Source organism: Condylura cristata, unplaced genomic scaffold (assembly GCF_000260355.1).
Source record: "Condylura cristata isolate star-nosed mole 26May11 unplaced genomic scaffold, ConCri1.0 scaffold00010, whole genome shotgun sequence".
NCBI classification, from domain to species: Eukaryota; Metazoa; Chordata; class Mammalia; order Eulipotyphla; family Talpidae; genus Condylura; species Condylura cristata.
The window spans coordinates 52,641,475-52,654,129 of NW_004567111.1; the positions used below are offsets into that span (position 1 = coordinate 52,641,475).

The 12,655-nt window shown below is 34.7% G+C and overlaps 1 protein-coding gene across 1 annotated transcript; it reads right to left on the bottom strand.

The window, feature by feature from the left end:
* Positions 1-5,326: 5,326 nt before the first annotated feature.
* Positions 5,327-12,614, bottom strand: KCNRG (potassium channel regulator). Its single transcript, XM_004680346.2, is given in 5 exon segments — positions 5,327-7,157; positions 7,159-7,207; positions 7,209-7,322; positions 10,974-11,368; positions 11,370-12,614. Coding segments are annotated over 5 exon segments (822 nt in total). The 5' UTR covers positions 11,556-12,614; the 3' UTR covers positions 5,327-7,079.
* Between the last annotated feature and the right edge of the window lie 41 nt (positions 12,615-12,655).

Below are 12,655 nucleotides of genomic sequence, written 5' to 3' on the forward strand. Positions count from 1 at the left end.
TTCTGCTCCCCACTCTGTCTCTGGTGAAGCCTCTCACCGCCCCTGCAACTCTGGCCTGTACCCCAGTTCTGTATGCATAAATAAATAAAATCTTTAAAAAAAATAAAAAATAAATCTTTGGTTGCCATTGTATTCTGGTTTGACTTTGAGGTACTTGAAATATTTGTTACATTTAACATTCAGCTAAGTCAGGAATTCAATCAGCAACTAAATAATAGTTCCTAAGGCAAAAGTAGTTTCCTGTGTGTATTGATTTACTTATTATTCATTCTAGGCATGAATTTTGACATCACTCTCCTCTTCAAAAAAAAGGTGAAGACTTGTTTACTATAGACACCTAGACCACATGGAAAAAAGGATTTTCTCAAAGGAAGTAGAAAATATAACGTTGCACACACTGTCCAACAACTCCTTCTTCTAGTAAAGGGCAATAAATATGCCACATGAAATGATCTCAGCACAAAACTGTAAGTAAATTTGGTAACTCAGGGAAATTGGGCCTTTGTCTATACTGGCTCAGTAAAAAGCCTTCATTTTATAATTTGTGGCCTGTCTGGTTATAAATTAAGATGCACTGAGTTATCAAGTAATGTACTTTCCCAGTCTGTGGATGAGAATTTATACCAAAATAGGTTGTAATATTCCTCCCAAAAGCAACTTGGGGTCATTGCCTTTTAGATCTGAAGTAAAAAGTAAATGATTTTAGGTAATTAGATAGGACTGTTTTTGGATGTTTGCCTGAGAAACCAATTAAAAATTGTAGTTTTCTTTTGCATGATAGGAATGCATTCAAGCCTGTTGAGACAAAATAATGGAAATTGATGAGTAGTAATATACAACATAAAAAGACTGTAAGAAATGGTCTGGTGGCAAGGAAACTGGGTTTATAACTATTGTAGTCATCTAGAAATAAGGAAAACCAATAGAAAAGAGAAATGTTGAGAATGGAGATGAACTAACTGATAGATTTCAAAAGAAAGTTGTAAAATATGAGCTGAAGAGGGAGGTATTAATAATTATACATTTTATATACTAGAATACAATGGCAGGATCACTGAAAGAAAGCTGGTTTAAAGAGGAAAGATAGGGCCCTCCATGGTGGTGCAGTGGGTTAAAGCACAGCACTATGAAGTTATCACAGCCACTGCAGCACGAATTCGATCCCCGGCCAGGGAGGTGACCCACATTGCCATCCCCTGCTCCCCTCAGCAATGTATTTCAGTGAAATACACTTTGGTTAAGGTTGTTGCATATACAGAACTGGGATTCTATTTAGAAGGCTGAAGTAGTAAATTTGTCACTTATATCCAACTAAAATTTATAAGGGAGATAAACTGGAGGTCTAAGTTAAGAACAATAGATCCTTTCTTTTAAGATGAGATGTGTAAATTATTTGATGCATGTGCAACTTTAAACATTTCCAAAACTGAATTAAAACTGTCCGTTTTTTCTTTAAAGTATCATATCTCAAGCCTTTAAGAAAATTTCTACACTCCTATCAGCTATAAGGGTCAAATGACTAAAATGTTAGTATTTTTGAAACTTACTTTTGCTTCTATTAATAAAACAAAGATGTTTCCCAGTACTAACTGAGGGAATGGAATTGAGAACTTAAAGGTACAAGTAATTCAATTAAAATTTTGTAAAAATTGATGTGGTTTAATGTCTCAATTGGAAAAGCAATTTATTGAATTGTGGGAAATGTGCTGGTCTCTCATTTTAAGAAACACTACAGCACAAAGACCTGGCAACTGGCTGAAAGCTGTAATAATGAACAGATATTTGAAAACCAGGAAGACAAGTTTTCCAAGAGTGCAACTGTGACATTTCAAAAGAGATATAATAAGAAATTCCGGAAGATGGCCAAAAATAGGTCTAGATAATTGAGATTCCTTATTTGTTTTTGATGGAGAAACACAGTTAAGAGGAAATTAAGATTCTAAGAGCCCTGAAACTTTTTCTCCTCACCTTAAAATCATACTTGCCTCTGAATAAAAGTTTCAGCCAAGAAAATCAAATAGGAATTCAGCATTTCTTAAATAGTATGAAGGAGTTTGCATTCAAGGGGAAGAAGAAGGCATTCAAGCCTGTCGAGACAAAAAGTTTTTCTAATTAATTGAAAGCAAGTATTTTGCTTTTTTGGAGCTAAACCTTGTTTTGTGGGATTTTTATATAGAAAACCTAATTATCTTGCTGTTTACTTTATTGCTTGCCATGAAGAATAGCTACCAGTCATTAGAAAGAAATTCCAGTTTTTAATTAACATGTTCTATTTTAATGTGTAAGGAAATCTAAATTGTTAATATGTATTTCCAAAATAAATTTTAAAACCTCATTGTGTAGTGTGTTGACTATAGACTTCAACTCTTGAACCTTTTGATTAATCCAATTTCAGTGTAGCTATGACTGCAGACTATTCAAAACTGGAAACATCTTTTTTCTGTATTTCCATCCTAGTTACATCTGTACATGCCGTCCTGCAAACTTGTATCATTTCATGACTTATGGAGGTAAGTTAAGATTTAATATTGATTATGGTCATATAACATTCATTCTGAACTTGTGTTCCCTGACTTTCTTTAATTACTAAGTATTCTTCTATCATTACATTATTATTAGCAAAATACATATATTCTAGTTTTAACTGGGCTATTTTTGTATGACTTTCAACTGGCTATTATTCGTATACATCTCCTCTTCTATGATTACCCAAGTAAACTTCTAATAGAAAAAGACCATGAGTTTTCTGTAGTTTTTCAACTTGAATCCATTCTCAGACTCTCTCTCTATATATATATTATCCTCATCTGCTATAATTCTTGATTTTTCCAAGTCCCTTTTCCATGTCACTACAGTGTTCCAAACTTTCAGTTCAGTTTGTTAGAGGTCCAGCATTGTGGGGAATATAAAGAAGAGGAGAAAGCACAGTACCCATCCTCATCTTGAATGAACTCATGGAACTTTGTGCCAGACTTTCTTGGGGGTCTCTTAATACAAGAAGGGTAAGGCAGATGTCTTCAGTTTGGTTTCCAACTTGAGAACCCAAAGAAATATAATTTCTTACCGAAGTGTGAAATGATGAAAAGTAACATGGAATAGAGCATCTCATAGCTTAGATAATATGAAGGCATGCTTTAAGCTAAGTGCAAGGTTTTCTTGTGAAAATTTTCACAACTTTTCGTCTCTAATAGGCCAAATAGAAGACCTAATAATTTTTGAGGTAATAATTCTGTGGCAAATCCCCTAATTATGGCTTCTTACTAGGTGACTGGTATTATAGAAATCTAAATAGTAACATTTTCATATCATCTATTTGTTGTTTTTTTTCTTAAAACAGTTAAGTTTTCTTTCACATGGTCCTTTGACCCCGGAAAAATAATGAAATTTCCTTAGTGTTGTCTCACATTGCTAAACTTGTTCTTAGAAATCGATTTTCCCAGCACAGGAAAACTAATAGAATATAAGCAGTTTCAAGTATTCTTTTTTTTTCAAAGATTTATTTGTGCATACAGAACTGGGGTACAGGCCAGAGGTGCAGGAGCTGTGAGAGGATTCACCAGAGACAGAGTGGGGAGCAGAACAGGCAGATCGTTGAAGTACACTGCTGAGGGGAGCAGCGGGCGGGTCAGGAGAGGTCTGCTGCGCCATATGGATCACCTCTGGGGCAGGCGGGGATCGAACTCATGCTGAAGTGGCTTTAGCTTTGTAGTGCTGTGCTTTAACCTGCTGCGCCACTGGGCAGGGCCTCAAGTATTCTTATTTATTACCCAAGTAAGGTCTCTGGTGATAAAATCACTATTATTTATGATGAAGAAGCAATACAAATTTTATAAAGCAAAGCTGAAGTTTGTAGGCTGTAAACAGTGTATTAGATAAATTAGAAAGAGGTTATGATTTCCTAAATCACTTATTTCTCAAGCTGCTTTCCCCCCTTTTTGTATTATTTCAGTAAAAAGTGTGAAAGTAGTCCAGACTCATTCTGACTTTACCAAACCTAAGAACTCTTTGTAGTTATATTGAATCCAAGAGAAAACTTCAATATTAAGAGCTCTTTTTCAGAAAATCTTTGTAAAGAGAATTTCCAATCAAGGTTCAGGAAAATAAGCTGAAACCTTTAATTTCTTATCAGAAATTAAACCACGAGTAGTTGAAAAGAGCTGAAACAAGCAAGTGGAGTGGGAGAATAGGGGGATCCCAACTACAGATAGTATCATAGCACTGTCCAACCTTAAATATCATTGTAATGAATTAAACTTGTATACATGAGAGATATGATAAAACAGTTTTCAGCGTGGCTGGCCAAAGCAGGCTTGCATCATTACTTTTCTCATCATTTAAAATAAAATTGACAAAACAATTCAGTCAAGAATAATTAAGTGGGTCCCATGTTAGTCTTCCTGAAGCAACTTTTTAATTTGCCTGTGTTGCATCTAACATAGCCTTGTTTCCTTCAAACTACATTTTGCCTGTCTCTTTTAAAAGTACAGTTTTTGCCTATCTTCACATCAGTTATTGTCTTACTCTATTTTGTAGTGAACACAAGAAACTACCAAAATGACATTGATGGAGGGCTCCAAATGAGAAAATATCTTAAAATATTTACTAAATAAGCTCAATCTACTTTAATTTCCTTAATGAATTAAATATATATATATGAAGTGTTTATATATATGTATATAGATATATATGTACACACACACACACATATATATTGTGGTTACTCTCTCCTTTTAAAAACCACTTTAGTGAGAATGCATAACTTTTGAAAAATATTTAATTAAAGACCAAAGTTATTGTAATTTAAATCCATTACCAATGTTATGAATTATATTTGTTATAAGGTCTAATGGGAAGATCTTGCAGTATCTCCAATGTCTAGAATAGTACTTGGCAACAGATACAAATAAATATTTATTGAATGAATGTTATGTATTTTTGTTTCCATAGATAATGTTTCTATTAGCACATTAAAAAAAACTTTTAAACTTTTCTCAAATGTGAATGACTAAGAATGTATTAACAGCACTTTATTTGTTTGTTTGTTTAAAGATTTACTTTATTTATGCATACAAGAACTGGGGAACAGGCCAGAGGTACAGGGGGTAAGAGGGTTCACCAGAGACAGAGTGGGGAGCAGAACAGGCAGATCTACTGAAATACACTGCTGGGGGGGGAAGCAACAAGTGAGACAGGAGAGGCCTGCGCTCCATGTGTTAGCTCCCTGGCTGGGGATTGTGCTGCAGTGGCTGCCAATAGCTTCCTAGTACTGAGATTTAACCCCTTGTGCCACCAAGGAGGCCCCCTCAAGAGCACTTTAAAATTTTTCTGAATATTCCTTGCCACACTAGATAATTAGTATTTTTTATTTCCATATTTTTTAATCAGTTGTTTTTTCAGTCCTACCAGCAAAACACTGCAGAGTTGGTGTTACAACATGTGACACATACAATCATATAATCATACCAACTATACTCAACTAGAATAGAAATAAGAGCCAAACATATCCCCAAAACTATGAAAACTAAGTTAGTTTTCTGCAGAAAAGCAATGAGTGCCACCAAAATCTTAACACTTATTTATAGGGCTTTTTTATTATTCGAAATTATTAAATTAGTAATAACATTCATCTTGAAGCATTTTGCACTTTAACCAACTGATCCACTTGAGATACTGTTAGGGCATTTCAACAAAAATATCTTCCCCACAACCTAGTACACCAATGTACTAAAAAGTAACTAGTACACTAGTTACTAGTATATTTCTGGAATACAATTTCTTTACTGAGTTAAAAGAGGTTTCACAGGAAGTAAATTGTGTCCTCATGCCTTTTTAATAGTCCCTTTAACACCTCCAAACACACACACATTCAATTTTTCAGGTATAGCATCTTCCTTTAAAATAAAAAATGCATGTGGTAAAAATAAATGTTCCTCTCATACCTAGACACCATTCATCCAGTTCCCTGTCCCTAGGTGACATGTAGCTTTGCTGAAAATTCTATGCACAAGTATCTTTTCCATTTATATTCTACACCTTGCTTCTCTACTTATAAAGTATTTGACAATACATACTAGTTTATAAACTGCTCTCATTCTTCTTAAAGACGGTAGGGTATTTCATGATATAAGTCATAACTTATCCACTCCTTACTGACTTTGAACTTCAATGTTTTGCTGTTAGGATTACTTGAGTGTTGAGTTCCTTGAGAATGACTCGTCTTATTTTTTAATATTGAAAAGTTAGTATAGTGTCCAACCATTTAACAGGTGTTTATGAATGAACAGTACTTAGTGTGTGCAAAGTACTTGGTGCTCTTTGACTTAATGTCTCCTAGTATTTGAAATTACATAAGAGATTCACTAGATCTGTTATATATTTTGCATTTGATAGAGGTGGTTCAAAAACCAACAAATATAAGTATAAATAGTAACAAGAGTGGTAATTCTCTTACTAAATGTTAAGCACAGTGCTTTACAGTGTTAAAAAGTATACAGTGCATTCAGCTCACATTCAAAATTGTTTTTATGCTGACATGCAAGTCAGTATAGAACAAAGGCCTGAGAAAGAAAGAAAAAAGTACAACTGGAAATGGGCCATTCATATTCTTCATTACTGAGTTACTAAGTGCCCACCATGTGCCAGGCAATGTGTCAAGTACTTATCTCCTTTAACTTTCACATATCATTTAATGGAGACCTACTTATTACCCCATTTGATGGAGTAAGTTGAAGGAAGCTTAAATTACTTGTCTAAATCACATAGCTAAGTGATTTGGGTTGGAAATCAAGCAGCCTGATTCCAGATTCCATTCTTGAAAGCTATGTTAAGGGTTCAGGAAGAAAAGAAAGGAAAAAGAGGCGCTTAAGGTAGAAGGAACATGTGCCAAAGCACCAGGTGTACAGTGTTATTTTGAAAGTGGCAGCAGTTAGCAGGCCTGAGCACTGTTGAGGTGTTAAGGTGTTAGGAGGCAAGGCCAAAAAGTTAAGCTGAGGACCTATCTCACTAAGATATGTTCTAAATATAGGAATTTCCAAACCAGAAAATACAATATCCTTTTACTCTAAAAGAGAACAAAGAACCTAGTTTGTTTTTCTTAGATTGCTCTGGTATTGATTGGTAGTCTCTGTTTTCAGTATTTTGTTCACGGTAAAAGCTTCACATCTTTTTTTTTCTTTGAAAGCTATAGCATTCAGTTTTGTCTTCAGATTACTGTCCTAGTGCTGACAAGTTGGAAGCCTTCCATTAATAAAGTGTCAATCAGTAAGCCGAGGACATTAGTTCCATTGGCCAGTTTTCGGTTATCAGGTTTTATAGAAACATACCTAGGGCACACAAAAAATGTCTAATTATAAAGCATCCTTTTAATAATAAAACTAAACATAAATTTGACTTATACCACAAGTAAAGGTATTGTACATTATACCATTTTCAGTCATATTTCTTGGAGGCTTCATTTACAAATCCAAATCAGTAATTTCAGAGTACTACAAAATAGTTTGCTATGATCTGAAAAGTCACTGTAATTCCACCTTTAGGACTAAGTAAAACATTGATGATTTTTTTTACTTAATCTTAACTGAGGTTAATATTGGGGTATCCCCACCATAGAGCACCCACCACAAGCCATTATGCCTCCCTCCTTCCCTGTTGTTTTCCTTTCACCATTCTCTTCCCCCAATGGCATTTCAGTTCTGTAGACAGCTATCAAGGGCTAGTTTTTCAACTTGTCTTTGACTGTTATTTTAGTTATTTTATATTTCACATAATGGTGACATCATCCAGTATTTATCTTTCTCCTTTAGACTTATTTGACTTAGCATTATCCTTTCATTGAGATCTAATTTTATTGAGCAAAAAAATTTGATCAATTAGCATTCTTTATAATTTAACAATTTCCAATTTTTGTTTTTGTTTTCAATTTAATCAAACTCAATCATTTTGATCAAACATGCATTTATATTTTTCCCCCTCATCTAATTTTACACATCACTTGCACCCATATCAAGTCCATTGTTGAGCAAAAATGTCAAAAGGTATCTGGAGTCAAACAAAATTATTTTCTCAAGAAAACTCAATTGGACCAAAGCATAATTCAGGAATATACCTAAACTTTTAGATTAGCTACATGTTAACTTTAACGGTGTCAACATGTCCTCATAAAAATAGCTGTATTTTCTTCTTTATCTGCCAGCAAGGGTAATTTTTTTCTGTCCTTCAATGCTTTTTTATTTTATTTAAATTTTTTGTATGTTTCTTTTTACATCATTTTGTACATTTTTTTTCATCTCAGTTGTACTCCCTGTGGGCTTCCCATCACCAAATCACCCTGTGCCATCACCATAGTCCAGTGCATTTCCCTTCCCCCAGTTTTTGACCCCATTCCCCACTCCACTCCCATAAAATGTCTCTAGTCTATAGCTTCATTATTATTTTCTCACCTGGTTTATTATACTACTATGAGTGAAACCATCCAGTACTTTTCCTTTTCTTTCTGGCTTATTTCACTAAGCATGATCTCCAGCTCCATCCATGTCAGCAAGGGTAATTTTCATGTCTTTCTGTTCTCCCATCATTTCTTTATGCGATGTGATGTTTTCCTTTTCTTTCTGGCTTATTTCACTAAGCATGATCTCCAGCTCCATCCATGTCAGCAAGGGTAATTTTATGTCTTTCTGTTCTCCCATCATTTCTTTATGCGACGTGATGAAGTTTTAACTCAGTCTCAGGCAACAACCTAAAAGCTAGCTGTAGTTTTATGGGATAAAAAGCCTTGGGGAGATCGTTCACTAACTTCCTTTTAACGATTAATATGATTGCATTTAGAAATTCATTGTAGGCAAAAACTCCTTGGTAAAATGTAAAAACTATAAAACTTGCAAATGTTTAGTTTGGTACAGCAAATTTTTTACCAGTAAATCAGTGTATCTACTCTCCAGCCCCAATCTTGACTGTTTAACTTAGAATCATTTGTCAGTGAAAAAAAGCTACAGATTATCTCACAAAATTAAGATATAAATAGTAACACAGCAGGTGATAAAATAGAATGTATTTGCAAGAAATCATGAGTCAAGGACTTGACTCCTTGTAAGGACAAATTGAGAAATGAAGTGTTTCAAGACACCAGAAACCAAAGGGAAATAGAAAATTAATGAGGGAATTTGAAAAGGTCAGAACAAAGTCTATCAGAGATTCCAAGTCCTGTGACCATTACTTGAGCTTGATAATGTGGTGCCATTTGAATGCGCATCTGCAAGATGTGAGTCAAGTATTTCCAATACTGTAACTGAGCAACCCATTGGGTTAACAAGATATTAGGGTGGTAAATCATGTTAGAGGAACATTCTTAAAAATTGGATGTTAGACTAGTAGGTGCCATTAAGACTTGGTTATATACTTTCCACTTCCTAAAAATCTAGAAATAGACAGGTACAGATGGTGTGATTAGTGAAAACTGTTGACAGCTAAGCCATTATATACCTAAAGTGGGTCTTTTAAGGTCAGGGTTCATCTGATCACCAGAAATCCCAATCACTTTATTTTTACTTTGAAACTGACACTCTGTTCAAATTAGGAAAATTTTCCAACTTCAAACTATTATAAAGAATACTATCCTGTGATGCAAAAAAATTTTTTAAGACTTGGTTTTGAAATTACCAACTTTGTATGTTAAACGTAATGTCATTCTCCTGTTAAAGTAAAAAACACATTCTAAAACACAAACACTTAACAGAAAGGAAATCACCTGGCACTGTACAAGACTGTCTCAATTTGAGTTTCTAATCTTGCTCAAGATTAGTTTTCTCCAAATGCATATTCTTTTAAAGAGCATTTAATAGTTAACAGGATACCACTTTACTGTTTTTTCTTAATGTTTCTTCTTAAAAGTGGTTCTAACTTTATAGAAAAGGATTCAAACCTTTAAAAAAAAGGATCATTTCCCTTCTGTTTGTGTCACTGCCCCACCAATGAAAATTGTGCAGACATAGATAGCACATAGTTTGAGGTAGAGACTTAAGTTCTCTTCACAATCAGTTTCTCTTTTACCAAAATGACATTTCATACTCTTTGAAAAGACAGAAAATTATAAAGTGTGAAACATAACTGTTCTGTTGCCCAGTGAGCAGGACCAAGGAGTCTGTTGTGAGAGGTATACACTGGTCCTTCCTAATGGCTAAAGCCATCCCAAGTATGTCTTACCTACTCTTTCCCATTTTAAAAAATGTATTACTGTTTAAATACTATTGAGTATTAAATTAAAGCTAACTTTCACAGTGAAATAACAGTGGGGCAGTATTAAGATATACTGAAGGGGGGGGGAATGTGTCATTAATAGAAATCCGCTATTGGGTCCAACCAAGAACATGGGGGGGGGGGGCGGGAAGCGAATAAACCCCAGAAGCAACTATCTTTAAATACTGACCATTTACCCCAATTTTGAGTTGTCTATGCGTGCCAAAGATGTAACGGTAACAAATTAGATGTAACGGTAACAAATTAGCAATGGAACGTATCTATATCTTCCTTTGTTGTGTTTCAAAATAAAGTAGAAGGGAAAAAAATCAGTAGTCAAAAAGACTGAAAAAAAAAAAAATAAGGAAGTCAGGAAAAACTGAGCATTTATACTTACTGTATCCCAGCCACTCAAAGAATCTCTCTTGGGGCAAACAAATTCTCATTCCTAAACCAAATTCATTCCAATGAAACATAATGTATAAAAATTATTTATTCCTGTAACTTAAATGACCATAGTTCATTTTCCCTCGACAGTCTTCATTTATTTGTCGTCTCACACAGCAGCAGTTCTTTCACTGTGAAAAGTATTCCAACTTGAATAGTTTTTGGTCATTTTACCCAACTCTCCCGGTTACCCCATTACCTTGAGTAATCATTTTTCCAAGTTTCAGTCATGAAAATCTTTGTTTATTAGAGGAAACATCAAGAAACTGATAGAGAGGCTTCAAAGTACAAAATACCTGACTCCAGTTTGGTTATCAGTCGTGCTGTCACAGCCACACTGGAGAACCAGGTCATGGTAAGAAGGCTTTTGTGGAGGCAGTGGAAGTAAGTTGATCTGCGGATGGAGGGAGTCACTACTCCTGGCTGGTGCTGAAGATTGCTCTGTAAATACTGTAATCCTCCCAGTCAGCATGTCAATTGTTCTGCTGCAAGAGCCAAATACTCTGAAAAAAGCCTGAGTATTTCGATTTAGGAAATGCACCTTCACAACAGCAGGTCTTTGCAGTAGTAAGTGTTCTTGGTTTAACACATCAACCAGAAAATCAAGTTCATAGAAAAGAGCCTCTCTCCAAAGCCTAAGGTAGTCTGAAAAATCAGTGGGCAATAAAAGCTGGTGAGTTCTCAAAAAGTCTTAAGATATGACTAAATAAAACACCATCTCTGTCCACAAAAATCTGGCCACCAACCATCTGGAATTCTTTGTCTCTGCCATCTAACATTCGTGCCAACCTAGAAGCAGGAAACTGCCTTAAGGTAGAAAATCTTGTTGTGAATATCTTCCCTCCCACATTCAAAGTAACCAGTTCCTGACTACTCATTCTCTTCAAACTAGAGGCTACAAACTATTAGTTGCAGGCGTATAGGAATTTGTAAATCAACCTGTAACTGTGTGTTACTAATTAATATATATAGAAATATATATGATTAAGAAATGGAGGGGAGGGGAATACAACAAAAAGAGAGACCTACATTCTTAACTTGTATAAAACAAATAGTGTATCCATAGCTGTGTTTGCAAATTTTAGTTGCTTGGGAACTTTAAGTACACAAAATAAAAAACAGATGAATTGAAGTGTTTAAAATAAAACTTCCAGTGTACCTGAAGTCAAATAGATCCCTTTTCTGTATCCCTTAAAGAAAGAAATCCTGCTGTAAATTAGTGTGTGTGTGTGTGTAGATAGATAGATATAGGAAGCAGAAAAGCACTTACCCTTGCCAGGCCACTTATCATAGCCAAAGATTTACAGAGAAACACTTGTAATTCCTTATGATCCCCTGAGCTATTTAAAGACTAAATCATGAATTGTCAGTTATGGATAACAGTCATTACTCAACTTTACTTGACTGCTCATAGCTAGAATATCTGTCTCTTTAAATTTAGTTACTACCTATTTTTCCCTGTTCTCACTTGTACTACCTCCTCTCAACCAAATTAAAGGATCAGAATAAAGATACTCGGCTTTCAAAGCAATGTTTTGTAACATGACAGAAGCAAGCAGCAGCAAGATCAGATCACTTCTTGTTTTCATCTTTCAATAAGGAAAATAAACCCTTGTAGAAAAATTTGGAAATACAACCCACCCATATTTTCTTTCCTTTTTAAAATATTCATGCCCCCAAAAAAGGTTATTTTATCAAAGAAGCTTGTATTACAGACTAAATGGTCACTGTTGTTACCCATCAATGGAATAGTTCACATTATGTGTTCTCTCACTGCCCATTCTTTATAAGCAAACACAACCAGTACGGGGGGGGGGGGTAGGGTTTTTATTTCAAAACTAGTCTTAAAGAGAGGAACTATACTATATTTAAATCTTTTCTTTATGCTTTCTAGTTTGAATTATGTATAGGACCATATTTTTGAAAAGAATCCTTCTGCAGGAAAACAATCTGACTGGAATCTTAACTGTCATTCTAT